The 27,015-nt window shown below is 43.7% G+C and overlaps 2 protein-coding genes and 1 long non-coding RNA gene across 9 annotated transcripts in view; 1 reads left to right on the top strand and 2 right to left on the bottom strand.

Moving 5' to 3' along the window:
* LOC134430262 (major facilitator superfamily domain-containing protein 4A-like) overlaps positions 1 to 4,881 on the top strand; it is a 28,518-nt gene extending 23,637 nt beyond the window's left edge. For both annotated transcript variants that reach the window (XM_063177843.1, XM_063177842.1), the window contains exons 8-10: positions 1,628 to 1,698; positions 1,855 to 1,975; positions 3,665 to 4,881. In XM_063177843.1, coding sequence (XP_063033913.1) covers positions 1,628 to 1,698; positions 1,855 to 1,975; positions 3,665 to 3,729 — 257 coding nt within the window. In that variant the 3' untranslated portion in view covers positions 3,730 to 4,881. The remainder of the gene's footprint in view (positions 1 to 1,627; positions 1,699 to 1,854; positions 1,976 to 3,664) is intronic.
* Positions 1 to 13,066, bottom strand: part of LOC134430202 (uncharacterized) — a 63,774-nt gene extending 50,708 nt beyond the window's left edge. The window contains exon 1 of the long non-coding RNA XR_010030769.1: positions 10,723 to 13,066. This is a non-coding gene — a long non-coding RNA (uncharacterized LOC134430202). The remainder of the gene's footprint in view (positions 1 to 10,722) is intronic.
* Positions 13,067 to 13,604: 538 nt separating this feature from the next.
* LOC134430268 (ETS domain-containing protein Elk-4-like) overlaps positions 13,605 to 27,015 on the bottom strand; it is a 31,942-nt gene continuing 18,531 nt past the window's right edge. The window contains exons 3-7 of one of the 6 annotated variants that reach the window (XR_010030782.1): positions 25,351 to 26,280; positions 22,365 to 22,481; positions 18,235 to 19,402; positions 18,085 to 18,125; positions 13,605 to 17,451 (exon numbers count right to left, since the gene is read on the bottom strand). Coding sequence is in view for 1 of the 6 variants with exons in the window: in XM_063177849.1 (XP_063033919.1) it covers positions 19,304 to 19,402; positions 22,365 to 22,481; positions 25,351 to 26,280 (1,146 nt within the window). In the remaining 5 variants the exon portion in view is untranslated. The other 5 variants (XR_010030783.1, XR_010030779.1, XR_010030781.1 and 2 more) reach the window with 5 other exon arrangements.

The raw sequence follows: 27,015 nt of genomic DNA, 5'->3' as shown, positions 1-27,015 counted from the left end.
GGTTCTGGAAATATCACCAGATTACTGAGCTGGTTCTGGAAACATCACCAGATTACTGAGCTGGTTCTGGAAACATCACCAGATTACTGAGCTGGTTCTGGAAACATCACCAGATTACCTGAGCTGGTTCTGGAAACATCACCAAAACCTCACCAGATTACTGAGCTGGTTCTGGAAACATCACCAGATTACCTGAGCTGGTTCTGAAAACATCACCAAAACCTCACCAGATTACTGAGCTGGTTCTGGAAACATCACCAAAACCTCACCAGATTACTGAGCTGGTTCTGGAAACATCACCAGATTACTGAGCTGGTTCTGGAAACATCACCAAAACATCACCAGATTACCTGAGCTGGTTCTGGAAATATCACCAGATTACCCAAGCTGGAAAGCCCAGAGCTGTGGTGGTGTTCAAAGGGGTCACAGGATGAGGGAAGGGATGAGAATCTTGACTCCATGTTTCAGAAGGCTGATTTATTATTTTGTTATATATATATTATATTGAAAGAAAATGATATATTAAAACTGTACTAAAAGAATAGAAGAGAGGAGGGAAGGAAAGGGAAGGGAAGGAAAAGGAAAGGAAAAGGAAAATGAAAGGAAAGGAAAGGAAATTTCAAGGAAAGGAAAGGAAATTTCAAGGAAATGAAATTTCAAGGAAAGGAAATTTCAAGGAAAGGAAAGGAAAGGAAATTTCAAGGAAAGGAAAGGAAATTTCAAGGAAAGGAAAGGAAATTTCAAGGAAATTTCAAGGAAATTTCAAGGAAAGGAAATTTCAAGGAAATTTCAAGGAAAGGAAAGGAAATTTCAAGGAAAGGAAATTTCAAGGAAAGGAAATCTCAAGGAAATTTCAAGGAAATTTCAAGGAAAGGAAATTTCAAGGAAAGGAAATTTCAAGGAAAGGAAATTTCAAGGAAAGGAAATTTCAAGGAAAGGAAAGGAAAGGAAAGGAAAGGAAAGGAAATTTAAAGGAAAGGAAAGGAAAGGAAAGGAAAGGAAAGGAAAGGAAAGGAAAGGAAAGGAAAGGAAAGGAAAGGAAAGGAAAGGAAAGGGAAAGGGAAAGGGAAAGGGAAAAGGATAGGAAGAGGAAAAGAATGATAACAAAAGCTTGTGACTCTCAGAGAGTCCAAGCCAGCTGACTGTGATTGGCCATTAATTAAAAACAGCCCCATGAGACCAATCCCAGATGCACCTGTTGCATTCCACAGCAGCAGATAACCATTGTTTGCATTTTGTTCCTGAGGCCTCTCAGCTTCTCAGGAGATGAAAATCCTGGCAAAAAGGGATTTTTCAGAAAATATCATGGCTACACAGAGCCTGGCCAGCTCCCCCAGGAGCTCCCTGGCAGCCTCTGTCTCGAGGGCAGTGAGACAGAAACACAAAAACCTTCCCACCATCAGCTCTGCCAGCACAGACAGGTGACAGGAGATTGAATTTTTTTTTACCTCAACCTTCACCTTTCTGCACTGCTGCAGGTCTGCTGGGGAATTTTCAGCATTAAGTGGGAATGCACGTTGAGTGTTTTGATTTTTGTGTGGTGAGATCCACAGGGAAGCTTTCAGGGAGCGCAGGGTGGCCCTGCTGCCTGTGCCACTCTGCTGCCACCACCTCTGCTTCCTCACAGGCTGTGCCACCACCGTGCTGGTGACTGGAGCTGGCATTGGAGAGATGGTGCTGCAGCTGCTGGTGGGCTCGGTGAGTAGCCAGGAGCTGGCAAAATCCAAAATCAATTTGGAATTTACGAGTCAAACCCTCAGTTCTGCTCCAGCTGAGCCAGCAAAGCCCTCCCTGATGATCCTGAGGGATCTGAGTGATGCCTGATCCCTTTTGTAATTTCCCATCCCACTGCAGATTATCCACGATCGGGGCAGCTACAGTTTCCTGGTCTGTGGGATGATCTTTGGATGCTTGGCCTTCACCTTCTACGCCCTGCTGGTGTTTTTCCACAGGATGTACCCCAAGCCCTGCCCAGGTAAGGGAACCCCAGCCCTGAGCCCAGCTTTGGGATGGGAGCAGGAGCAGCACGAGCCTCACTCCAGAGATCCCAGCAAAATGCAAGGAAATGTTTATTTTCCTGCTGCTTCCTCTCTCCTTTTCCTGCTTTGTCTTGCCCACAAAGCCTTGGCAGGCAGAGCTCAGGGTTTGCTTTCTTTTCTGCTGGAGAAGCAAGGGGAAAAAAGCAGGGATCACAGGCAGCACCAGCTTCCCTGGGCTGTTCCCTGGCCGGAATCCAGGGAATAAGCAGGGCTGCCATCCAAGGGCAGCTGTCAGGCTCTGGGAAAAGCCTCACAGATAAAGGATTTTTGGGTTATCACCTCGGTCTGGAGCTGCTGGTTGTTTTTATACGAAAGGAGCAGAGTGGGACTGGCAAAAAAACACGGCCAGGTGTGGCTTGGGCTGTGCTGGGCACTGCTGGGGTCACAGCTCGAGGGCTGGGAAAGGAATGGAGATGGGGATGGAGCTGGAGAATCCTGAGGGAGCAGGGAAAGGGAATGGAGAAATGGTGAGGGAGCTGGGAAAGGGTTTGGAGAATCCTGGAAAGGGTTTGGAGAATCCTGAGGGAAGATTTGGAGGAGCTGAGGGAGCTGGGAAAGGTTTGGAGAATCCTGAGGGAACCAGGGAAGGGTTTGGAGGAGCTGAGGGAGCTGGGGAAGTTTTGGAGAGTCCTGAGGGAGCTGGGAAGAGTTTGGAGAATCCTGAAGGATCTGGGAAAGGTTTGGAGAAACCTGGAAGGGGTTTGGAGAATCCTGAAGGAGCTGGGAAGGGTTTGGAGGAGCTGAGGGGGCTGGGGAAGGGTTTGGAGAAATCTGGGCAGGGTTTGGAGAGTCCTGAGGGAGCTGGGGAGGGTTTGGAGAGTCCTGAGGGAGCTGGGAAGGGAATGGAGGAGCTGAGGAAGCTGGGAAGGATTTGGAGAGTCCTGAGGGAGCTGGGCAGGGTTTGGAGAGTCCTGAGGGAGCTGGGAAGGATTTGGAGAGTCCTGAGGGAGCTGGGAAGGATTTGGAGAGTCCTGAGGGAGCTGGGAAGGGTTTGGAGAGTCCTGAGGGAGCTGGGAAGGATTTGGAGAGTCCTGAGGGAGCTGGGGAGGGTTTGGAGAGTCCTGAGGGAGCTGGGAAGGATTTGGAGAGTCCTGAGGGAGCTGGGGAGGGTTTGGAGAGTCCTGAGGGAGCTGGGAAGGATTTGGAGAGTCCTGAGGGAGCTGGGCAGGGTTTGGAGAGTCCTGAGGGAGCTGGGGAAGGTTTGGAGAGTCCTGAGGGTGCTGGGAAGGGTTTGGAGAGTCCTGAGGGAGCTGGGCAGGGGCTCAGCCTGGAGCAAAGGAGGCTCAGGGGGAATTTCTGGCTCTGCACAACTCCTGCCAGGAGGGCACAGCCGGGGGGGATTTGGGATCTCATCCCAGGGAACAGGGACGGGAGGAGAGGGAACGGCCTCAGGCTGGGCTGGGGAGGCTCAGGTTGGACATGAGCAGGAATTTCCTCATGGAAAGGGCTGGAAGGGGCTGCCCGGGGGGGTTTGGTGCGCCCATCCCTGGAGGTGCCCAGGGAAGGCCTGGACACGGTGGGGTGATAAAATAACAACATTCCTGAGGGGAAAAACCTCACACCCATCCCCTTTAATCCCAATCAAAGCATCCATTGAGGTGAAATACCGATTTAATCTTTGGCAGAGCTGGACGAGGCCTCCCCGGAGAAAGCAGCAGTGCCTGAGGACACGGGGCAGTACCAGCGCTGAGGGAGGGCCCGGCCCGGCGCAAGCAATAAACCCAGCCCCAATTAAACATTAATCCCGAGGGTGATTTCACATTTAATGAACTGAATCATGCAAGTTCTCTGCAATCAAAAGCACAGTAGGTGGGGTAAGGCAGAATCGAAGAAATCAAGCCCAAAATGTCGAGCTGAGCACGGGGGGTTGTGCCAAAAATCCTGCCAGCCTGATCCTGGGACTAAAAGCAGGGACATTTGCACAGCAGTTCCTCCTGCAAATGAAGTTTTTTGTTCTCCTGCAAATGAAGGGTTTTTTCTCCTGCAAATGAAGTTTTTTTTCTCCTGTAAATCAACTTTTTTCTCCTGCAAATCAACTTTTTTTACCTGCTCAGAACACAGGGTGAAAAGGAAAAGCTGCTCTCTGCTCCTCGTCCAAGACTGAATCTTGAAAAGATTTTATTTCTGGAACCCCCTCGAATTTGCAGCACAATCCTGGGTTTTATTCATTTTTGTGATAAATTCTGTGTCACCTCCCTTGATCCTCGCAAAGGGGGGAAATCCCACAGTGGCAGAGCCCCCAGGTGCACACACAGGCAGCAGGGCCTGTCTCTATTTGCACACTTAATTCCTGTATATTCCACACTCTAAACAGTGTCTTACTCAGCATGCTCAGGCCTCTTCAATGATTTTAAGTAATCATTTGCTTTTTTAATTCTTTTTTGTTTTTTTTGGGAGGGGTTTCTTTGTTTTTTTTTTAAGTCAACAACGAGCTGTGCTGGTTCCTTTTGCTTTAAGTCACTCCTCGAGCTGCTCCAGCTGCAGTGTCTTATTTTAATATTGGTTTAATTTCCAACTTCCAAGCCAAGCTCCACGAGAGAAGGGATTTCTTTAGAATTTTTATTTTATTTTTTTTTTTTTTTTTTTTGGGGAGCTGGGCTCCAGCTGCTTCACCTGTGCAATCTCCTCCTCCTCCTCCAGGTGCCTTGTGTAAGGTACTCCCACAGCCCCAGCATGGCCTGTCCCAGCCACCAGGAAAGGACTGGAATTTTTTGGGAATGTCAAAACTCCTCCTGTGCCAGGGAGTGGCTGTGGCTGCAACTCCTTGCTTGAACTGCTGTATGTGATGTACATATGTACGTGTGTATATAAAGCAGTGTTTAATTAAAGGTGATTGATTGATTGATTGATTGCTAATTGCTCGCTGGCTGGACTCACTCCCAACGCCTCCAGTTCTCAGGTTTTAAAGTCGTACATTTAAAATTTAACAGGGTTAAAAAAATAAAAAAAATGAATTGGTTTTGGCATTTGAAGAGTTGTGGGATGGTTTGGTTTGGGAGGGACATTAAATCCTGTAATTCCTTAAATCCCACAATGCCTTAAATCCCATAGAGGCTGCATGGGATCTGATCAGGGGCTGGAATAGAATTGGAATTTCTGCGAGGGTTGAAATCAAATCCCAGAAGGGTTTGGGATCCTAAAAATCTTCTCACTCCATGGCCACGGACATCTCCTCTGTCCCAGGTTTCTCCAGCCTGGCCTTGGACACTTCCAGGGTTGGGGCAGCCACAGATTGTCTAAAAATCCCCATTTTTCCCAGCAGCAGCAATTCCTGCCAATAAACATCCCCTCAAACTCCTGCAGAGCAGAGCCTGGAGTTGCTGAATTGCCATTTTCCTCCCTCAGGGTGAGTTTGGAGTTCTGGGTTCAGCACTTCAGGGACACCTCCTGCCTCCAATCCCATTTATTCCGTGATCCCGTAATGGAACCAAACCCAATTCCAGGCCAGGAATTCCAGGCTGGGGCACCCTGGGCTGGAATTTGGAGGTTTTTGAGATTCTGCCACCCCCAAACCCTTCTGGGATTTGATTCCAGGCTGCAATTCCTCTGCAGCTCCACACGATGCCACTGCCCCTCCTCTCAGAATGAATCACCCGGAATGAAAAAACAACCACAGACCAAAAAAAAAACACCACAAAAAAACCAAAAAAAACCCAAAAAACCCCCCAAAAAAACAAAAAACATTTACAGCAAAATCAAACCCTCAATCTGTCCTTCCTCGAGCCCCTCCCAGCATGAGGGAGGAAATGAGCACCAAAATTTGGGAAGAAATCCCTCAGTTTGTGGCACAGCAGGGCCGGCAGCTCTGACTGAGATCATCCCTCATTCTGGCCTGGCAGGGTTGGGGAAACAGAATTTAATTTCTTCTTAATTAAAATTCACCATCACACTCCTTGGGCTTGGGAATTCCAAGAATTAAAATTAAGTTTGGCTTGGTAAAATTAAAATTAAAATGAGTTTGGTAAAACAGAATTCAATTTCTTCTCAGTTAAAGTCCACCATCGGAGTTCTTGGGCTGGGAAGTTCCAAGAATTAAGTTCTGTTTGGTAAAGTTAAAATTAAAATGAGTTCTCTTTGGCAAAACACAGCTCAATTTCTTCTCAATTAAAATCCACCATCACAGTTCCTGAGTTTGATAATTCCAAGAATTAAAATTAAGTTCTGTTTGGTAAAATTAAAATTAAAATTAGTTCTGATTGGTAAAACAGAGCTCAATTTCTTCTTAATTAAAAATTCACCATCACAATTCTTGGGCTTGGGAATTTGAATAATTAAAATTCTGTTTGGTAAAATTAAAATTCTGTTTGGTAAAATTAAAATGAGTTCTGAACAGAGCTCAATTTCTTCTCAATTCAAAATTCACCATCACAGTTCTTGGGTTTGGTAATTCCAAGAATTAAAATTAAATTCTGTTTGGTAAAATTAAAATGAGTTCTGTTTGGTAAAAGAGAATTCAATTTCTTCTCAATTAAAATTCACCACCACAGTTGTTGGGCTTGGTAATTCCAAGAATTAAAATTCTGTTTGGTAAAATTAAAATTAAAATGAGTTCTGTTTGGCAGAACAGCTCAATTTCTTCTCAATTAAAATTCACCATCAATTTTCTTGAGTTTGGGAATTTCAATCTCCATTTTGGCTACTTAAAGGAAAAAAAAATCCTAATTTAAGGGAATTTTCACCAGAACAGCAGCTGATTCAGCAACACTAAAATCCAATTTACCTCAAGGTCTGATGAGCTCCCTCCTTAGCACATTGTAATTTCTATTTTCTCTACTGAAAATAAAGAAACAAACCAGTCAGACGGGCAGAAACTTTGTTAAAAATATTTATTTAAAAAAATACAATTGTTTTGCATGTCTGGTTGCACAGAACTATTAACATATGATCGACTGGAATATTTTGCTACAATGCTTTTTTTAAAGCCAGCTCGCATTTATACAAAGCAAAATCCCTCTGTCAGTTCTTACACAAAATAGTTTTCTTTAACTATTCCCACCCCATATTTTATTTTTTTTTTAAAAAAGATTGCAATACATTGATTTTTATTTTTTAATTTTTTTTTTTTTTGCACAAAAATCGAAGCAATAGAAAAAAGTCACCTGATTTCTCAGGAAAGACCTTCATGAATTTTGAACAACAATTCCCAGAACTGCCAAGGCAGCGTTTGTCACTCTGAAGTGTCAGGACAGTGCAAAGGAAATTTTAAATTTAAAAGCTTCAAATGTCAAGATTTAAAAGCTTTTCCTCCTGATTTTTGATTCAAACCTGAAATGTGCTCCAACAACTCCATCCCTGCCCTAAAATCCAGTTTGCTCACAATTTGAATTTTCAGGATGATTTTTTTTACACTCTGAAGGTCTTCCTAAATGTTATCTCAGAAGGTTAAACAAAAGCAAAATTTAATAACACTGAACAATTACTGAAAACTTTGGCTATTTATGTACTTGCATTACATACCAGCATTTTTTTTATTTATTTTTTTTTAAACACAATGGCATTAAGATACTCTAATAAAATATTTAAAAATTAAAATTAAAAAAAAATAAAAAAAGACTGAGAAGCAATTCTAGGGTCACCTAGCTGGAAAACAAGGGGCGACTTTTCCAGAAAATTCTCCAGTGTAGGAAGTTTCAGCCACTCACTACAACAAAACTTTGCCTCTTGAAATTCGTAATATATATATATATATATATTTATATTTATATATATTTATATAGAGAAAAGAAAAAAGAAAAAAATGCAACTCTGTTCTGGAAAGAGCCACTGGAAATGTTCCCCCTTTTTTTTTTTTATTTTTTTCTGCTGAATTTTCCCCCATTGATTGCTCTGAAAATCCCAGCAGGGGAAAAATCAAAATGCAGCCCAGGGTTCCAGAGGGAGGGATCTGCTGCCAAGAACCTGCCAAGAACCCGGCTCAGCCTGAGAATTCACCCCAAAACCAGCACAGCTGGCCAGATGTGCACGGCAGGGAAGGGCAGGACAGCGCACACAGCTGGATGGGGGGGCTGGAGTGCCTAAAATTTGATTTAAACTGATTTAAACTGATTTAAATGGATTTAAATCATTGCAAGACACAAAAACTGCCCAGCCCACAGAAGCTGAAGCAGCTCCAAAATCACCTTCCCAATCCAGATGTGCACTGCAGGGATGGCCAGGACAGCGCACACAGCTGGATGGGGGGGGCTGGAGAACCTAAAATTTGATTTAAATGGATTTAAATGGATTTAAACTTATTTAAATGGATTTAAATCATTCCAAGACACAAATACTGCCCAGCCCACGGAAGCTGGAGCAGCTCCAAAATCACCTTCCCAATCCAGATGTGCCCTGCAGGGATGGCCAGGACAGCGCACACAGCTGGATGGAGGGGGCTGGACTGGCTAAAAATGGATTGAAATTGGTTTAAATTGGTTTAAATGGATTTAAACCCCTCCAAAACATCAAAATTTGCCCAGCCCAGGGAAGCTGCAGCAGCTCCAAAATCACCTTCCCAATCCAGATGTGCCCTGCAGGAATGGGCAGGACAGCACACACAGCTGGACAGAGCTGCTGGAGTGCCTAAAATTTGATTTAAATTGATTGAAATGGATTTAAATCCCTCCAAAACACAAAATCCTGCCCGGCCCTGCTGCTGGATCTGCGCTGCTCCCCAGGATTTTGGCCTCCCACAATCGCTGCTGATGAATTCCAGCTGCCCTGATCTCCTTTAGGGGAACATTTTCCCTGGAAATTTATTTAATTTTTTCCCTTTTTTATTTTTATTTTTATTCCAAAAATCGACTTCTCAGCCCTGAAAGCAGAGGGGAAGAAGCAATGAATCAATGAATCAATAAATGAATGAGTCAATGAATCAATGAGTCAATAAGTCAATGAGTCAATAAATCAATGAATCAATGAATCAATGAATCAATGAATGAATGAATGAATGAATGAATGAATGAATGAATGAATCAATGAATCAATGAATCAATCAATGAATCAATGAATCAATGAATCAATGATTGTGCTACTGCAGCCATCACAAAGCGCCGTGACGGACCTAAGGCCACCTGGGAACACTGCAACACTATAAAAAACAGGGGGGAAAAGGGAATTTTGGGTTATTTTGGGGAGAAAAGGGAATTTCAGGGTCATTTTTGGAAAATTTTAGGGTCATTTGTGGAAAAGGGAATTTTAGGATCAATTCTGGAAAAGGCAATTTTAGGATATTTTTTGGAAAAAAGGGAATTTTAGGATTTTTTTGGGGGGAAAAAAGGGAATTTTCGGATCATTTTTGGAAAGTTTTAGGATCAATTTTGCAAAAGGGAATTTTAGGATCATTTTAGGAAAAGGGAATTTTAGGGTCACTTTTGGAAATTTTTAAGATCATTTTTGGAAAAAAGGGAAGTTTGGGATCATTTTTAGGATCATTTTTGGAAAAGGGAATTTTGGGATTATTTTTGGAAAAAAGGGAATTTTGGGATCATTTTTAGGATCATTTTTGGAATAATTTTGGGATCATTTTTGGAATTTTAGGATCATTTTTGGAAAAGGGAATTTTAGTGTCATTTGTGGAAAAGGGAATTTTAGGATTTTTTTTGGACAAAAGGGAATTTTAGGGTCATTTTTGGAAAAAAGGGAATTTCGGGATCATTTTTTCAAAGCTACAAAGAATCAATCCCAACCCTGTTCACAGAGAATGAAACCGAAAAGAATTCTGTGCAACTGAACAACAGCACAATACCAACAATTAAAAATAAAATAAAATAAAAATAAATTCAACACAGTTCCAGGAAGCAGAGTTAAAGCTTGGAGGGGTTAGGACATGCTAGGGGAAAAAATAAAAATTAAAAATAAAACGAAAATAAAGCCACAAAAGGAGCTGGGGTTGGACACAGCAACACTGCAGCCTCAGAGCCTTCCTAAAACACAGAAAAAATCACCCAGAAAGGAATTAAAAAAATCAAAATAAACACAAATTATTCCAGTTATTCCTGCTGAAATGGGCTGAAATTCCAAATTCTCCTGTTCCACCCTGCCTGAGATGAAAATCTCCTGCCCAAACCTTTGTTCCATGCACACAAAACTACTCAAAAATAGAATTTCTTAAATTTTTTTTGCAGGAAATGTGGTAACCAACGATGTCAAAAAGAAACCTTTGGCAAATCACGAGTGCAGGAGTGATCTGAGGGCTAAAAGTGAAGAAAAAAACCCCCAAAAAATAAAAAATTTGCAAAATATTTCAAAGCGGCCACTGCAGAGTGCAGAATCTGCTCAGAGGGAGGATGGGGATATTTGTAATATTTATATTTATATGGATTTTGGGATATTTGTATGGATTTAGGGATATTTATATGGAATTTTGGGATATTTGTATGGATTTGGGGATATTTGAATGGAATTTTGGGGATATTTATATGGAATTTTGGCATATTTGTATGGATTTTGGGGCATTTATATGGAATTTGGGATATTTATATGGCTTGAATGTGCCAAAATCTGGCACTGAATCTGCCAAAATCTGACACATTTTATCCCAAAGATTCCATGGATGATGAAACCTTGGGATGCTCCAAGTGAAAACAAGGAATTGTCCAATTCCAGGGAATTTAGCCCAAAGATTCCACGGATTCTGAAGGTTTGGGATGTTCCAAGTAAAAAAATAAAATATTGTCCAAGCCCAGGGATTTTATCCCTTCCTGACCTATTGCAAACCTGAGCCTAAATCTGCCAAAATCTGGAACTGAATCTGCCAAAATCAGGCACATTTTATTCCAAAGATTCCATGGATTCTGAAACCTTGGGATGCTGTAAGTGGAAAAAAAAAAAAAATAAGGAATTGTCCAATTCCAGGGATTTTCTGGGTTCCTGACCTATTGCAAACCAGAGCTTGAACGTGCCAAAATCTGGCACTAAATCTGCCAAAATCTGGGACATTTTATCCCAAAGATTCCATGGATTTTGATGCCTTGGGATGCTCCAAGTAACAACAAAGAATTTTCCAACCCCAAGGGATTTTATCCCTTCCTGACCTATTGCAAACCAGAGCCTAAATGTGCCAAAATCTGGAACTGAATCTGCCAAATGTGCCAAAATCTGGCAAATTTTATTCCAAAGATTCCATGGATAATGAAAACTGGAGATGCTCAAAGTGAAAATAAAAAAGGAATTGTCCAATTCCAGGGAATTTATCCCAAAGATTCCATGGATTCTGAGGCCTCGGGATGTTGTGAAAATAAAGGAATTTTCCAACCCCAGGGATTTTATCCCTTCCTGACCTATTGCAAACCAGAGCCTGAATGTGCCAAAATCTGGAACTGAATCTGCCAAAATCTGACACGTTTTATCCCAAAGATTCCATGGATGATGAAACCTTGGGATGCTATAAATGGAAAAAAAAAAAAAAAAAAAAAAGGAATTGTCCAATTCCAGGGAATTTATCTCAAAGATTCCACAGATTCTGAGGCCTTTGGGATGCTGTAAGTGAAAAAAAAAAAGGAATTTTCCAACCCCAGGGATTTTCCTATTGCAAATCTGAGTCTAAATGTGCCAAAATCTGGAACTGAATGTGACAAAATCTGGCACATGTTATTCCAAAGATTCCATGGATGATGAAACCTGGGGATGTTCTAAGTGAAAATAATCGAAATATTGTCCAATTCCAGGGAATTTATCATAAAGATTCCATGGATTCTGAAGCTTTAGGATGTTCCAAGTAAAAAAATAAAATATTGTCCAACCCCAGGGGTTTTTTCCCTTCCTGACCTATTGCAAACCTGAGCTGGAATGTGCCAAAATCTGGAACTGAATCTGCCAAAATCAGGCACATTTTATCCCAAAGATTCCATGGATTCTGAAACCTTGGGATGCTCCAAGTGAAAAAAAAAAGGAATTGTGGAAATAAAGGAATTTTCCAACCCCAGGGGTTTTATCCCTTCCTGACCTATTGCAAACCTGAGCCTAAATCTGCCAAAATCTGGAACTGAATCTGCCAAAATCTGACACATTTTATCCCAAAGATTCCATGGATGATGAAACCTGGGGATGTTCTAAGTGAAAATAATAGAAATATTGTCCAATTCCAGGGAATTTAGCCCAAAGATTCCACGGATTCTGAAGGTTTGGGATGTTCCAAGTAAAAAAATAAAATATTGTCCAACCCCAGGGGTTTTTTCCCTTCCTGACCTATTGCAAACCTGAGCTTGAACGTGCCAAAGTCTGGAACTGAATCTTCCAAAATCTGGGACTGAATCTGCCAAACCTGCCAAAATCTGGGACATTTTATCCCAAAGATTCCATGGATGATGAAAACTGGGGATGCTCCAAGTGAAAATAAAGGAATTTTCCAACCCCAGGGGTTTTATCCCTTCCTGACCTATTGCAAACCTGAGCTTGAAGGTGCCAAAATCTGGAACTGAATCTGCCAAAATCTGACACGTTTTATCCCAAAGATTCCATGGATTCTGAAGCCTGGGGATGCTCCAAGTGAAAAATAAAGGAATTTTCCACTCCAAATGGAAAAAAAAATAAACCAAAAAAACCAAAGAAATTTCCAGAAGGAAAACACGAGTTCAGCTTCCAGATTTCCCTAAATCCTATTTTTTTTTTAATATTTTTGTGTTCCATGTGTGACCAACATCAGGGGTTTATTCCCACCTCCAAAATTCTGGGTTCTCCGTTATCTCCAACCCAACTCTTCCATTCCACCAAAATCCTTTTGAATTTCCACACAACCCAAGCCACAAAAAAATCCCCAAACATCCCACAAAACCAAAGCCACTCCAGCAACAGGACCCTAAGAATAAATTCTTTCTGTAATGCTGCATTTTTATCTTTGTTTTTTTTTGTTTTTTGCTATTTTTTAAATCACCACGGTACAGAACTAAAGCAGAACCTACTCTAAAAACCCCTAAAATGAAAAAGAAATTGGTGAGGAGCTGCTCTTCTCCCTTTTCCACCATCCTGTCCACATTCATTTTTATTTTTCCTGCCTCATTTTTTGATTTTTCCTCCCTCATTTTTATTTTTCCTCCCTCATTTTTATTTTTCCTCCCTCATTTTTTTATTTTTCCTCCCTCATTTTTTATTTTTCCTCCCTCATTTTTATTTTTCTTGCCTCACTTTTTTATTTTTCCTGCCTCATTTGTTTATTTTTCCTCCCTCATTTTTATTTTTCCTCCCTCATTTTTATTTTTCCTGCCTCAATTTTTTATTTTTCCTCCCTCATTTTTATTTTTCCTGCCTCATTTTTATTTTTCCTCCCTCATTTTTATTTTTCCTCCCTCATTTTTATTTTTCCTGCCTCATTTTTTTATTTTTCCTGCCTCATTTTTATTTTTCCTCCCTCATTTTTTTATTTTTCCTCCCTCATTTTAATTTTTCCTGCCTCATTTTTATTTTTCCTCCCTCACTTTTATTTTTCCTGCCTCATTTTTTTATTTTTCCTCCCTCACTTTTTTATTTTTCCTCCCTCATTTTTTTATTTTTCCTCCCTGTTTTATTTTTCCTCCCTCATTTTTATTTTTCCTCCCTCATTTTAATTTTTCCTCCCTCATTTTTATTTTTCCTCCCTCATTTTTTTATTTTTCCTCCCTGTTTTATTTTTCCTCCCTCATTTTTATTTTTCCTCCCTCATTTTTATTTTTCCTCCCTCACTTTTTTATTTTTCCCGCCTCATTTTTTTATTTTTCCTGCTTTACCTGGTGGAAATTTTTCCCATCCAAGCTTCATTTCCACAGGGAAAATCTGGATTTCTGTGGAACTTTCTTGGAGAGGAGCCCACAAATATTATTATTATTATTTTTTGGGGGGGGGGCTTAACCCTCTGTCCAAAGCTATAAAAAAACACAATTAAGTGCACAATTAATTTTACAACAGCTAAATTGGCTTTTCTCCACAAAGGGAATAAAGGGGGAAAGGGAAGCAATTAAATTGCAAATTTTTTAGTGCTCACTGATGAATTTTCAATTCAAATCCCAGCCTGCAAAATGTCAAAAAAGTCCAAGTTATTATTTGGTAGGCATCAAACCAACCTGAACCAAGCAAAGTGCTGCAATTTATTTACAAACAGCTCCAGAAATTTCCCAGAGCAGGCTCCGAACACGCAGAGCAAAAATAAAAACAAAAAATAATAATTCCAGATCTCCGTGATCGGCCGCAGCTTCGCTCCCGCGTTCCAAAAAAATAAAATGAAAATAAAATGAAAATAAAAAAGGTTCAATATTGCACATTTTAAAAGCTGCTGGTGCAGGAATTTCCTCCTGCAGGTGCTGATGTCAAAATGTGAAGCATTTTTTGCCTCCTTGAGCTCACTCCCTACTTCCCCACCTGAAAATTGAATTTTTTTATCTTTTTTTTTTCCTCCCACTTTTCCCCCTGGGCAGGTGAACAATGCCCCAAAAAATAAAAAAATATTCCACCCACCTGTCACATCAGGAATACACAAAAGTGGGATTTTTGGGGTTTTTTTGTTGTTTTTCAATGTCAGGATATAGAAAGGGAAACGTCAAAGGAAAATCCTGGGTGTTGTGGCTTTTAAAGGGAATTCCAAGCCTGCAAAAGTGGCAGAAAAAAAAAAGAAAAACTCTGGGAAAGTTTTGAGTTTTCCATGGAATAGGTGCAGTTATTTACAGCAAACTCTGCCAGCTCCTGGTGCTGCACGGGGAAAATAAAATCTTCCTGAAGGAAGAGAAGTTTCCATCTGTTTCCTGGGAATTTTTATGGGGAAAAACCTCTCAGTGTGGAAAGACACAAAGCCACAGCCCGAAAATCCACACTGAGGGGATGAGGGAGGAAAAATTCTCATTTTTCGCCCCTCAGTTTTCTTAAAAGGCCTCCTGAGGTGGAGGAAAATCCACCTGCAAATTCCATCTCACCCCCACTGGCTCTGGAAAATCAGGAATCCAGCACAGCAAGGAGGTAAAAACTGATTTACCACCAGGTTAAACCCTCAGCCTGGTTTGGGGCCTAAAAAACAACCCCAAAATCAACAGTTCCACTGCAAAACTGGGAAAAAGAGTTTTCCATGTGGGGAAAATCAGGAAAATTTTCCAAAACTGTGAGGGAAGAAGAGCAGTTTTAGGGGAATTTTTAAATTCAGCCTGGTTTGGGGCCAAAAAACAACCCCAAAATCAACAGTTCCACTGCAAAACTGGGAAAAAGAGTTTTCCATGTGGGGAAAAGCAGGAAAATTTTCCAGAACTGTGGGGGAAGAAGAGCAGTTTTAGGGGAATTTTTGTGGGGAAAATCAGAAAATTTTCCAGAACTGTGAGGGAAGAAGAGCAGTTTTAGGGGAATTTTTGTGAGGAAAATAAGGAAAATGTTCCAGAACTGTGAGGGAAGAAGAGCAGTTTTCTGGGAATTTTTTTGTTGGGAAAAGCAGGAAAATTTTCCAGAACTGTGGGGGAAGAAGAGCAGTTTTCTGGGAATTTTTAATGGGGGAAAATCCTCTGACACCCCCAACTCAAAGCCTGACATCAGATGCCCCAAATGTGGAAAGACAAAAACCAACAGCCCAACAATCCCACACTGAGGGGATGAGAGAGGAAAAATTCTCATTTTTCGCCCCTCAGTTTTCTTAAAAGGCCTCCTGAGGTGGAGGAAAATCCACCTGCAAATTCCATCTCACCTCCACTGGCTCTGGAAAATCAGGAATCCAGCACAGCAAGGAGGTAAAAACTGATTTACCATGAGGTTAAACCCTCAGCCTGGTTTGGGGCCTAAAAAACAACCCCAAAATCAAAAGTTCCACTGCAAAACTGGGAAAAAGAGTTTTCCATGTGGGGAAAATCAGGAAAATTTTCCAAAACTGTGAGGGAAGAAGAGCAGTTTTAGGGGAATTTTTAAATTCAGCCTGGTTTGGGGCCAAAAAACTACCCCAAAATCAACAGTTCCACTGCAAAACTTGGGGTAAGAGGTGGAAAAAAAGGAGTTTTCCATGTGGGGAAAAGCAGGAAAATTTTCCAGAACTGTGAGGGAAGAAGAGCAGTTTTAGGGGAATTTTTGTGAGGAAAATCAGGAAAATTTTCCAGAACTGTGAGGGAAGAAGAGCAGTTTTCTGGGAATTTTTGTGAGGAAAATCAGGAAAATTTTCCAGAACTGTGAGGGAAGAAGAGCAGTTTTCTGGGAATTTTTTTGTGGGGAAAAGCAGGAAAATTTTCCAGAACTGTGGGGGAAGAAGAGCAGTTTTAGGGGAATTTTTGTGAGGAAAATAAGGAAAATTTTCCAGAACTGTGAGGGAAGAAGAGCAGTTTTAGGGGAAGTTTTGTGAGGAAAATAAGGAAAATTTTCCAGAACTGTGGGGGAAGAAGAGCAGTTTTCTGGGAATTTTTAATGGGGAAAATCCTCTGGCAGCCCCAACTCAAAGCCTGACATCAGATGTCCCAAATGTGGAAAGACACAAAGCCACAGCCCAACAATCCCACACTGAGGGGATGAGGGAGGAAAAATTCTCATTTTTCGCCCCTCAGTTTTCTTAAAAGGCCTCCTGAGGTGGAGGAAAATCCACCTGCAAATTCCATCTCACCCCCACTGGCTCTGGAAAATCAGGAATCCAGCACAGCAAGGAGGTAAAAACTGATTTACCACGAGGTTATTAAACCCTCAGCCTGGTTTGGGGCCTAAAAAACAACCCCAAAATCAACAGTTCCACTGCAAAACTTGGGGTAAAAACTGGGAAAAGAGGAGTTTTCCATGTGGGGAAAAGCAGGAAAATTTTCCAGAACTGTGAGGGAAGAGCAGTTTTAGGGGAATTTTTGTGAGGAAAATCAGGAAAATTTTCCAGAACTGTGAGGGAAGAAGAGCAGTTTTAGGGGAATTTTTGTGAGGAAAATAAGGAAAATTTTCCAGAACTGTGGGGGAAGAAGAGCAGTTTTAGGGGAATTTTTGTGGGGAAAATCAGGAAAATTTTCCAGAACTGTGGGGGAAGAAGAGCAGTTTTAGGGGAATTTTTGTGAGGAAAATAAGGAAAATTTTCCAGAACTGTGAGGGAAGAAGAGCAGTTTTAGGGGAATTTTTGTGAGGAAAATAAGGAAAATTTTCCAGAACTGTGAGGGAAGAAGAGCAGTTTTAGGGGAATTTTTAAATTCAGCCTGGTTTGGGGCCAAAAAACAACCCCAAAATCAACAGTTCCACTGCAAAACTTGGGGTAAGAGGTGGAAAAAAAGGAGTTTTCCATGTGGGGAAAAGCAGGAAAATTTTCCAGAACTGTGGGGGAAGAAGAGCAACACTAATGCTGGGCTCTGGAATTGCAGTCAGACAGCAACCTCCCCTAAAATCCAGGGAAAATTCCCCCAAACCAAGGGGAAATTCCCCAAAAACCAAGGAAAGTCCCCCAAAACCCAAGAGAAATCCCTCAAAACTGCAGGAAAACCCTCCCAAACTGCAGGAAAACCCCCCAAAATTGCAGGAAAACCTCCCAAAACTGCAGGAAAACCTCCCAAAACTGCAGGAAAACCTCCCAAAACTGCAGGAAATCCTCCCAAAACTGCAGGAAATCCTCCCAAAATTGCAAGAAAAACCTCCCAAAACTGCAGGAAAACCCCCCAAAATTCCAAGAAAAACCTCCCAAAACTGCAGGAAAACCTCCCAAAACTGCAGGGAAAATCCCCAAAATTGCAGGGAAATCTCCCAAAACTGCAGGAAAACCTCCCAAACTGCAGGAAAAGCCCTAAAACTCAGGGAAAACCTCCCAAAACTGCAAGAAAACCTCCCAAAATTCCAAGAAAAACCTCCCAAAACTGCAGGAAAACCTCCCAAAACTGCAGGGAAACCCCCCAAAACTGCAGGGAAACCTCCCAAAACTGCAGGGAAATCTCCCAAAACTCAGGAAAACCTCCCAAAATTGCAAGAAAATCCTCCCAAAACTGCAGGAAAACCTCCCAAAACTGCAGGGAAACCCCCCAAAACTCAGGAAAACCCTCCCAAAATTGCAAGGAAATCTCCCAAAACTCAGGAAAACCTCCCAAAATTGCAAGAAAATCCTCCCAAAACTGCAGGAAAACCTCCCAAAATTGCAAGAAAAACCTCCCAAAATTCCAAGAAAAACCTCCCAGAACTGCAGGAAAACCCCTAAAACTCAGGAAAAACCTCCCAAAACTGCAGGAAAACCTCCCAAAATTCCAAGAAAAACCTCCCAAAATTGCAAGAAAATCCTCCCAAAACTGCAGGAAAACCTCCCAAAATTGCAAGAAAAACCTCCCAAAATTCCAAGAAAAACCTCCCAGAACTGCAGGAAAACCCCTAAAACTCAGGAAAAACCTCCCAAAACTGCAGGAAAACCTCCCAAAATTCCAAGAAAAACCTCCCAATATTGCAGAAAAACCTCCCAGAACTGCAGGGAAAACTCCCAAAATTCCAAGAAAAACCCCCCAGAACTGCAGGAAAACCTCCCAAACTGCAGGAAAACCTCCCAAAATTGCAAGAAAAACCTCCCAAAATTGCAGATAAAATCCTCCCACCCTGCTGATCCAGCATGGAGCTCCCAGGCTGTGGCACAAGAAATGTTTGGACTCCAGCATTGAAAGTCTGTGAGAAGCGAAAGGAGCTCATCCCACCCCTCGTGGGAGGGGAAATACCCAAAATCCAGCCCCAAATCTTCTCTCCACAGAATTGTCCTGGATATAAATCTGGAATAAATCCTTGAAGGAAAAAAAAAAATAAAATACAAATAAAGACAAAGGCAGCAGAGAAGTTCTGGTGCTTTTGATGCTGCACAAAAGTTGTGGCGCCCTCAGGGCAGAGCTGGCAGCACAAACTCCAATATTCCCAAACTTTTCCTGGAATTCCAGCTTCCATCAGGATTCAGGGTTCTCCTTGCTGAAGAACAGAGGGTTTGGTTTGTTTTTTGTTTGTTTTTTGTTTGTTTTTTGTTTGTTTTTTGTTTGTTTTTTTTCCAAAAGTCACAGAGACAAACCTCCTCCGGTGCTGTTTGTGCAGGCTCAGTCGCTGCAACACCACCCAAAAATCCCTTTTGGATGCAGGGAAAAAAATTTTTCCAAAGTGAGGAGGAGGAGAAAAAAATTGGAGCTGCAGCTCCTATTAAGGCGTTTGCATATACATTCCCAACCTGGGTTCTTCCAAAAAAATGGGGAATTTTTGCACAAAAAAGGCTTTTTTTTGTCATTTTTTTTTTGTTTTTTTTTGGATTCGGGAACGGCAACAACTCCAACTCCAAGTGTTGAGAATCTCAGTGGAATTACAAACTGCTTGTTTTTTTTAAAAAAAAAATGAAATGTCCCGTGCTTGCCTTGCTGTGTCCTTGTGCAGGGATGGATGAATTCCTTGTGCTATGTCTTCTGCAGGTCTGGGGAAAAGGGGCCGGGGGTGGAGGGTCCATCCAGCCCAGACAGGGTAAATGGGCCATGACTGTTCAGCACGGATGGAAACTGAAAAAATAAAACAAGAATCATCAAAAAAAAAAAAAAAAAATTTTTTTAATTCAATGTTTCTTCCATATCTGTGCACAAAAAAAAAAAAACCCCAAATGTAACAACGAAACAAAGCGAACCATCCCAGATTCCAAGGATGCTCTTCTCATTTTTAATTTAATTTTAATGCCAAGCAGTGTCAAAATGACCCCATATCCTCATTAAAATGTGATTTTAACCCAGGTTCTGAGGAAAACAAGGGTTTAAATCACCCCCCAGTTAATTATCAGCTGCTCCCAAGCTGAAATATCAATTGTCATTCCAATAAAATTGTTTATTTTATATCCTCGTGGTAGAGATGAGGAACTGCCTTCATCTCCGTGGAGATGACAGATCCCAACCCAGAAAATTCCATTAAATTCTTTCATTTCAATGAAATTAAATAAAAATTTAATTAAATTGGTTAAATTCTACCTTTTACCACAGCAAATTCAGGCAGCAAATGGAACTCCAGTGCCAGAGTGGTAATTCCAGTGGCAGAGTGGAAGTGTGAGGGAAAAACAGCAGAATTACAACTAAAGGAGGATTTTTTTCTTAAATATAGAGAATTTTTTCCTATTTAATAAAAAATCTCCTGGCCTTGGACACTTCCAGGGATCCAGGAGCAGCCACAGCCTCCCTGGGCAATTTCCCCACCCTCACAGGGGTGAATTTTATTATTTCTCCCATAAAAACCATCAAAAACTGAGATCAAACACACACTTTTTCTCCTCACTGTTGTGAGATTAATTAATATTTTTAGTTGTGAGATTAATATTTTTAGTTGTGAGGTGAATTAATATTTTAAGTTGTGAGGTGAATGTTTTTAGTTGTGAGATTAATTCGTGTTTTTAGTTGTGAGGTTAATTAATATTTTTCAGCAGGGATGATTGGAGCAATCAATAGAGTGGAAAATTTCTAAAATTCAAGAAAATCTCAAGCAAAAAAAAGTTACAGGGAGGAAATTTTTATAGGAAGACCAGATCTAAAAAAGAGAAATAATCTCTCTCTAAATGGGAGTCCCTGGGAATGGGAATCCCTGGAAAAAAGGGAATCCCTGGAAAAAAGGGGAATCCCTGGAGAATTTTCTAAAATTTCTAATCCCTGGAAAATTTTGAAAATTCAAGAAAATCTCAACCAAAAAAAAAAAAAAAAGTTACAGGGAGGAAATTTTTACAGGAAGAACAGACTTAAAAAAAAGGAAAATAATCTCTCTCTAAATGGGAATCCCTGGAGAAATGGGAATCCTTGGAAATAATGGGAATCCCTGGAAATAATGGGAATCCTTGGAAAATGGGAATCCCTGGAGAAATGGGGATCCTTGGAAATAATGGGAATCCCTGGAAATAATGGGAATCCCTGGAAAATGGGGATCCCTGGAAATAATGGGAATCCTTGGAAAATGGGGATCCTTGGAAAAATGGGGATCCTTGGAAAAAGGGGGATCCTTGGAAAAATGGGGATCCCTGGAAAAAATGGGAATCCCTGGAAAATGGGGATCCTTGGAAAATGGGGATCCTTGGAAAATGGGGATCCTTGGAAATAATGGGAATCCCTGGAAAAATGGGAATCCCTGAAAAAATGGGAATCCCTGGAAATAATGGGAATGGGAATCTCTGGAAAATGTGACTCCCTGGAGAAATGGGAATCCCTGGAAAATGGGAATCCCTGGAAAAATGGGAATCACTGGAGAAATGGGGATCCTTGGAAAATGGGGATCCTTGGAAATAATGGGAATCCCTGGAAAATGGGGATCCCTGGAAAATGGGGATCCCTGGAAATAATGGGAATTCTTGGAAATAATGGGAATTCTTGGAAATAATGGGAATTCTTGGAAATAATGGGAATCCCTGGAGAATGTGAAGGAATCCCCGGGAGAATGGGAACGCCTGGGAAATGGGAATCCTTGGGAAAAATGGGACTACCTGGAAAAGGGGAATCCCTGGAGAAATGGGGAATCCCTGCAGAAGGGAAACCCTGGGAATAGGAACCCCTGGAAAAGGGGAACCCCTGGGAAAGGGGAAGCCCTGGACAATGGCATTCCCTGGGGAATGGGAATCCCTGGAAAAGGGGAGTCCCTGGAGAAGGGGAATCCCTGGGAAAAAATGGAATCCCTGGACAATGGGAACCCCTGGAAAATGGGAACCCCTGGAAAATGGGAATCTCTTGGAAAAATGGAACCCCTGGAAAATGGGAACCCCTGGAAAATGGGAATCTCTGAGAATTCCTGGGAATGGGAATCCCGGGAAAATGGGAGTTCCCCGAAAAGGGGAGTCCCTGGAGAAGGGGAATCCCTGGGAAAAAATGGAATCCCTGGACAATGGGACCCCCTGGGAAATGGGAATCTCTGGGGAATGGGAATCCCTGGGAATGGGAACCCCTGGGAATGGGAATCGCTGGGAATGGGAATCTCTGGGGAATGGGAATCTCTGGGGAATGGGAATCCCTGGGAATGCCTGGGAATGGGATTCCCTGGAAAAGGGGAGTCCCTGGGAACGGGAATCCCTGGGAATGGGTCTCCATGAACAATGGGAATCCCTGGGAAAAGGGGAACCCCTGGACAATGGCATTCCCTGGGGAATGGGAATCCCTGGGAATCCCTGGAAAAGGGGAATCCCTGGGAAGGGGGCTCACCTGGACAATGGCATTCCCTGGGGAATGGGAATCCCTGGAAAAGGGAATCCCTGGGAATGGGACTCCATGAACAATGGGAATCCCTGGGAACAGGAATCCCTGGGAAAAGGGGAACCCCTGGGGAATGGGAATCCCTGGGAATCCCTGGACAATGGCATTCGCTGGGGAATGGGAATGCCTGGGAAAAGGGGAACCCCTGGACAATGGGAATCCCTGGACAATGGCATTCCCTGGAAAAGGGCATTCCCTGGACAATGGCATTCCCTGGGAATCCCTGGACAGTGGCATTCCCCGGGCAGGGTCTCACCTGGAAGAGGGTGTTGGCGCCCTGCAGGCGGGCGGGGCTCAGCGGCGCCACGGGGCTCAGGGTGCTCCAGAAGTGGATGCTGGAGAGCAGCGGGCTGGGGGTCAGCAGGATGGGGGTCTGCAGGCGGAGGAGAGCGCGGTCAGAGGCTTCCACCGGGAACTCCGGCCTTTCCACGGGGAATTCCGGCCTTTCCACACGGAACTCCGGCCTTTCCACGGGGAATCCCGGCCTTTCCACAGGGAATTCCGGCCTTTCCACAGGGAATTCCGGCCTTTCCCCATGGAATTCTGGCCTTTCCACGGGGAATTCCGGCCTTTCCACGGGGAATCCCGGCCTTTCCACAGGGAATCCCGGCCTTTCCTCATGGAATTCCGGCCTTTCCACGGGGAATCCCGGCCTTTCCACACGGAATTCCGGCCTTTCCACAGGGAATTCCGGCCTTTCCACACGGAACTCCGGCCTTTCCACACGGAATCTCGGCCTTTCCTCATGGAATTCCGGCCTTTCCCCACGGAATTCCGGCCTTTCCACGGGGAATCCCGGCCTTTCCACAGGGAATCCCGGCCTTTCCACGGGGAATTCCGGCCTTTCCACGGGGAATTCCGGCCTTTCCCCATGGAATTCCGGCCTTTCCACGGGGAATCCCGGCCTTTCCACGGGGAATCCCGGCCTTTCCACGGGGAATTCCGGCCTTTCCACGGGGAATTCCGGCCTTTCCACGGGGAATCCTGGCCTTGCCCCATGGAATTCCGGCCTTTCCCCATGGAATTCCGGCCTTTCCCACAGAATTCCATCAGGGAAATTCCAGCCTTTCCCCACAGAATTCCAGCCTTTCCCCACAGAATTCCAGCCTCTCCCCATGGAATTCCAGCATGGAAATTCCAGCCTTTCCCCACAGAATTCCAGCCTTTTCCCCACAGAATTCCAGCATGGAAATTCCAGCCTTTCCCCACAGAATTCCAGCCTTTCCCCACAGAATTCCAGCCTCTCCCCATGGAATTCCAGCATGGAAATTCCAGCCTTTTCCCACAGAATTACAGCATGGAAATTCCAGCCTTTCGCCATGGAATTCCAGCAGGGGAAGAATTCCAGCCTTCCCTTTGGAATTCCAGCTTTTCACAAGGAATTCCAGCCTTTCCCACATAATTCCATCAGGGAAATTCCAGCCTTTTCCCACAGAATTCCAGCCTTTCCCCTGGAATTCCAGCATGGAAATTCCAGCCTTTTCCCACAGAATTCCAGCATGGAAATTCCAGCCTTTCCCCACAGAATTACAGCATGGAAATTCCAGCCTTTCGCCATGGAATTCCAGCAGGGCAAGAAATCCAGTCCTTCCTGTGGAATTCCAGCCTGGAATCCCAGCAGGGAAATTCCAGCCTTTTCCCTGGAAATCCAGCCTTTCCCACAGAATTCCAGCAGGGAAATTCCAGTCTTTCCCCACAGAATTCCAGCAGGGAAATTCCAACCTTTCCCCATGGAATTCCAGCCTTCCCCCTAGATTTCCAGCCTCTCCCACAGAATTCCACACTTTCCCCATGGAATTCCAGCCCTTCCCTATGGAATTCCAAACTTTCTCTATGGAATTCCAGCCTTCCCCATCCTTCTGGAGCTCATTTGGGTTTTGTCCCCACACGCCCAGCACCTGAGCACACTTTGGGGTGAATTAACAGCAAATTTCTGTTTGATTAAATAAAAAAAAAACCAAGCAGGGAGTGACACCCTGACTTTCAAAGCTCTGCATACAATGAACGACTCATTTCCCACTTGCACTGCTCATTACATTTCCCACTTGCACTACCCATTCCCCACTTGCACTCTTCAATTCCCTCTTGCACTACTCATTTCATTTCCCACTTTTACTCTTCATTTCCCACTTGCACTCCTCATTTCATTCCCCACTTGCACTGCTCATTTCCCACTCGCACTATTCAATTCCCACTTGCACTGCTCATTTCATTCCCCACTTGCACTGCTCATTTCCCACTTGCACTAATTTCCCACTTGCACTATTCAATTCATTTCCCACTTGCACTACTCATTCCCCACTCGCACTCTTCATTTCCCACATGCACTCCTCATTTCCCACTTCCACTCTTCATTTCATTTCCCACTTGCACTGCTCATTTCCCACTTGCACCATTAATTTCATTTCCCACTTGCACTATTCAATTCCCACTTGCACTACTCATTTCATTTCCCACTTGCACTGCTCATTCCACACTTGCACTCTTCATTTCCCACTTCCACTACTCATTTCCCACTTGCACTGCTCATTTCCCACTTGCACTGCTCATTTCCCACTTGCAATGTTCATTTCCACTTGCACTGCTCATTTCATTTCCCACTCGCACTCATTTCCCACTTGCACTACTCATTCCCCACTTGCACTACTCATTTCATTTCCCACTTGCACTACTCATTTCCCACTCGCACTGTTCATTTCCCACTTGAACTCTTCATTTCATTCCCCACTTGCACTGTCCATTTCATTTCCCACTTGCACTGCTCATTCCCCACTTGCACTACTCATTTCATTTCCCACTTGCACTACTCATTCCACACTTGCACTCTTCATTTCCCACTTCCACTACTCATTTCCCACTTCCACTACTCATTTCATTTCCCACTTGCACTGCTCATTCCCCACTTGCACTGCTCATTCCCCACTCGCACTCTTCATTTCCCACTCGCACTCTTCATTTCCCACTCGCACTCTTCATTTCCCACTCGCACTCTTCATTTCCCACTCACACTCTTCATTTCCCACTCACACTCTTCATTTCCCACTCGCACTCTTCATTTCCCACTCGCACTCTTCATTTCCCCCTCACACTCTTCATTTCCCACTCACACTCTTCATTTCCCACTCGCACTCTTCATTTCCCACTTGCTGTTTTCAAGCACAACATCATCACTATTGTCAGCTTAAACAAAAAAAATAAGAAATGAAAGAAACCAGGAAGGGAATTCAGGGAGATCTGATCACCTGAGAGAAAAGTGCTGGAGTCAGAGAAGCGGTTGGGAGGGAAGGGCTGAGGATGCCCAGCGGGCTGGGGTCGCTGCCGGTGATGACCAGGGTGGGGGCCAGCTCCAGCCCTTTGGGTTTTTTGGCCCTGGAGAGGTGATTGGCAAACTCCTTCTCCAGCCCAGCTGAATCCTGCTGCTCCTTGGGCTCTGGGGACGGCTGCTGCAGGCTCTGGGCCTGCTCCAGCTGCTGGGAGGCCACGGACTCGATGTCCGTGTCAATGTCCAGCTCGGGGTTGGAGCTCAGCGGCGGCGAGGGCGGCGTGGAGGGCGCCTGGAGCGCGGGGGAAACCGAGGCGACGGGGGGCGTGGGGGCGTAGCTGGCGCTCAGGCTCGGCAAAGGCGCCGGAGGGGCCTCGGGGACGCTCAGCTTGGGCAGCACCAGAGTCTCCAGCGTGTGCAGAGTCTCCTCGGAGCCCAGCGGCAGCGAGGAGGCCGCGCCGGGGGCGGCGGAGGCCGCGGAGGTGACGGCCACGGCCGAGGCGGCCGACGCCAGCGGGGCGGAGGGCGGCTTCTTGGAGGGCACGGTGACAAACTTGATGACAGAAGGGGCGGCGTCCTGAGGTTTCTTCTCCGCCAGCTTCTCGGCCGGGTTCTCGATCTTGATGGACCTGAAGAGCTTCACGCCGGAGGAGTTGAGGGAGTTGAGGGTGAAGGAGGAGTAGAGGCCTGAGTGGATGTAGTCGTTGCGGCTCGAGGACTTGGCGCACGGCTGCGATTTCTCCTTGCCGCAGCTCTCGGCCTCCTTGGGGGCGCTGGGGACCTCCCCAAAGCCGGGCACCTCGGGGTCCCCCTCCATCCTGCCCACCACAAGCGGGTCCATGTTGAGGATCTCGGGGTAGGACACGAATTTGTACACAAACTTCTTCCCGTTCACCTTCTTGATGATGTTCTGGTGGAGAAGAAGACAAAAGTATATTTAGATCTTTCTCCGGATTGATTTTCTTCCTGCAAACGCTGCCTAAAATAGGCAGAGGAATTAAAGTCTGTAATCTTTCAGCCAAAAGAAAAAAAAAATTAAAAAAAAGAATGTTTCTTCTTTTCCTGTTTTAAAAACACCCTGAGTGTTCCAGCTCTGTTCTCGGAGCTGGCAGACAAAACACTGCAACAGGTGAGCTTAACCTGACATTAAACATACTAAAAACAGCTTAAAAAAATGCCAAGAAATTCTGATTAATATTAAAAAAAATGCTCTTTACTCCCAAGCAAGGATCACTTAGCTGGGTGCACTATGGGTAATTTAACAGAACTTGCTAAAGGTTTTCTCCAGGACTGCAGAACTGAGAGCTTGCACTTCAAACCAAACCACCTTTATTCTTAATAAGATGATAATAAAGGAAAATAAGCAGCTGAACTCGTCAGCAGAACGCAGGCTAATCAGTTATTTCAATACCACAGAACAGCATCTGTCAAACTTGTTTTGCTCCTCAGCAAAATGCCACACACACTTTGCACTGGGAATTATCCTTATTTATCACTCCCTGATTGCTGCTGAGATCTCTCAGTGCCAAAAGCAGATTTGTGGCACCCAGTGATGAGCACCAGCTCCCTCCTCCCACCTGCTCCAGGCTCCTCAGAAACTGGGGGTTATTTTTGTCTGCTCCACTCACACACGGGATAAAGGGAA

This window comes from Melospiza melodia, chromosome 28 (assembly GCF_035770615.1).
Source record: "Melospiza melodia melodia isolate bMelMel2 chromosome 28, bMelMel2.pri, whole genome shotgun sequence".
Classification (NCBI taxonomy): Eukaryota; Metazoa; Chordata; class Aves; order Passeriformes; family Passerellidae; genus Melospiza; species Melospiza melodia.
The sequence above is the reverse complement of the archived record's forward strand: the minus strand, read 5'-3'. Positions and strand labels throughout refer to the sequence as shown.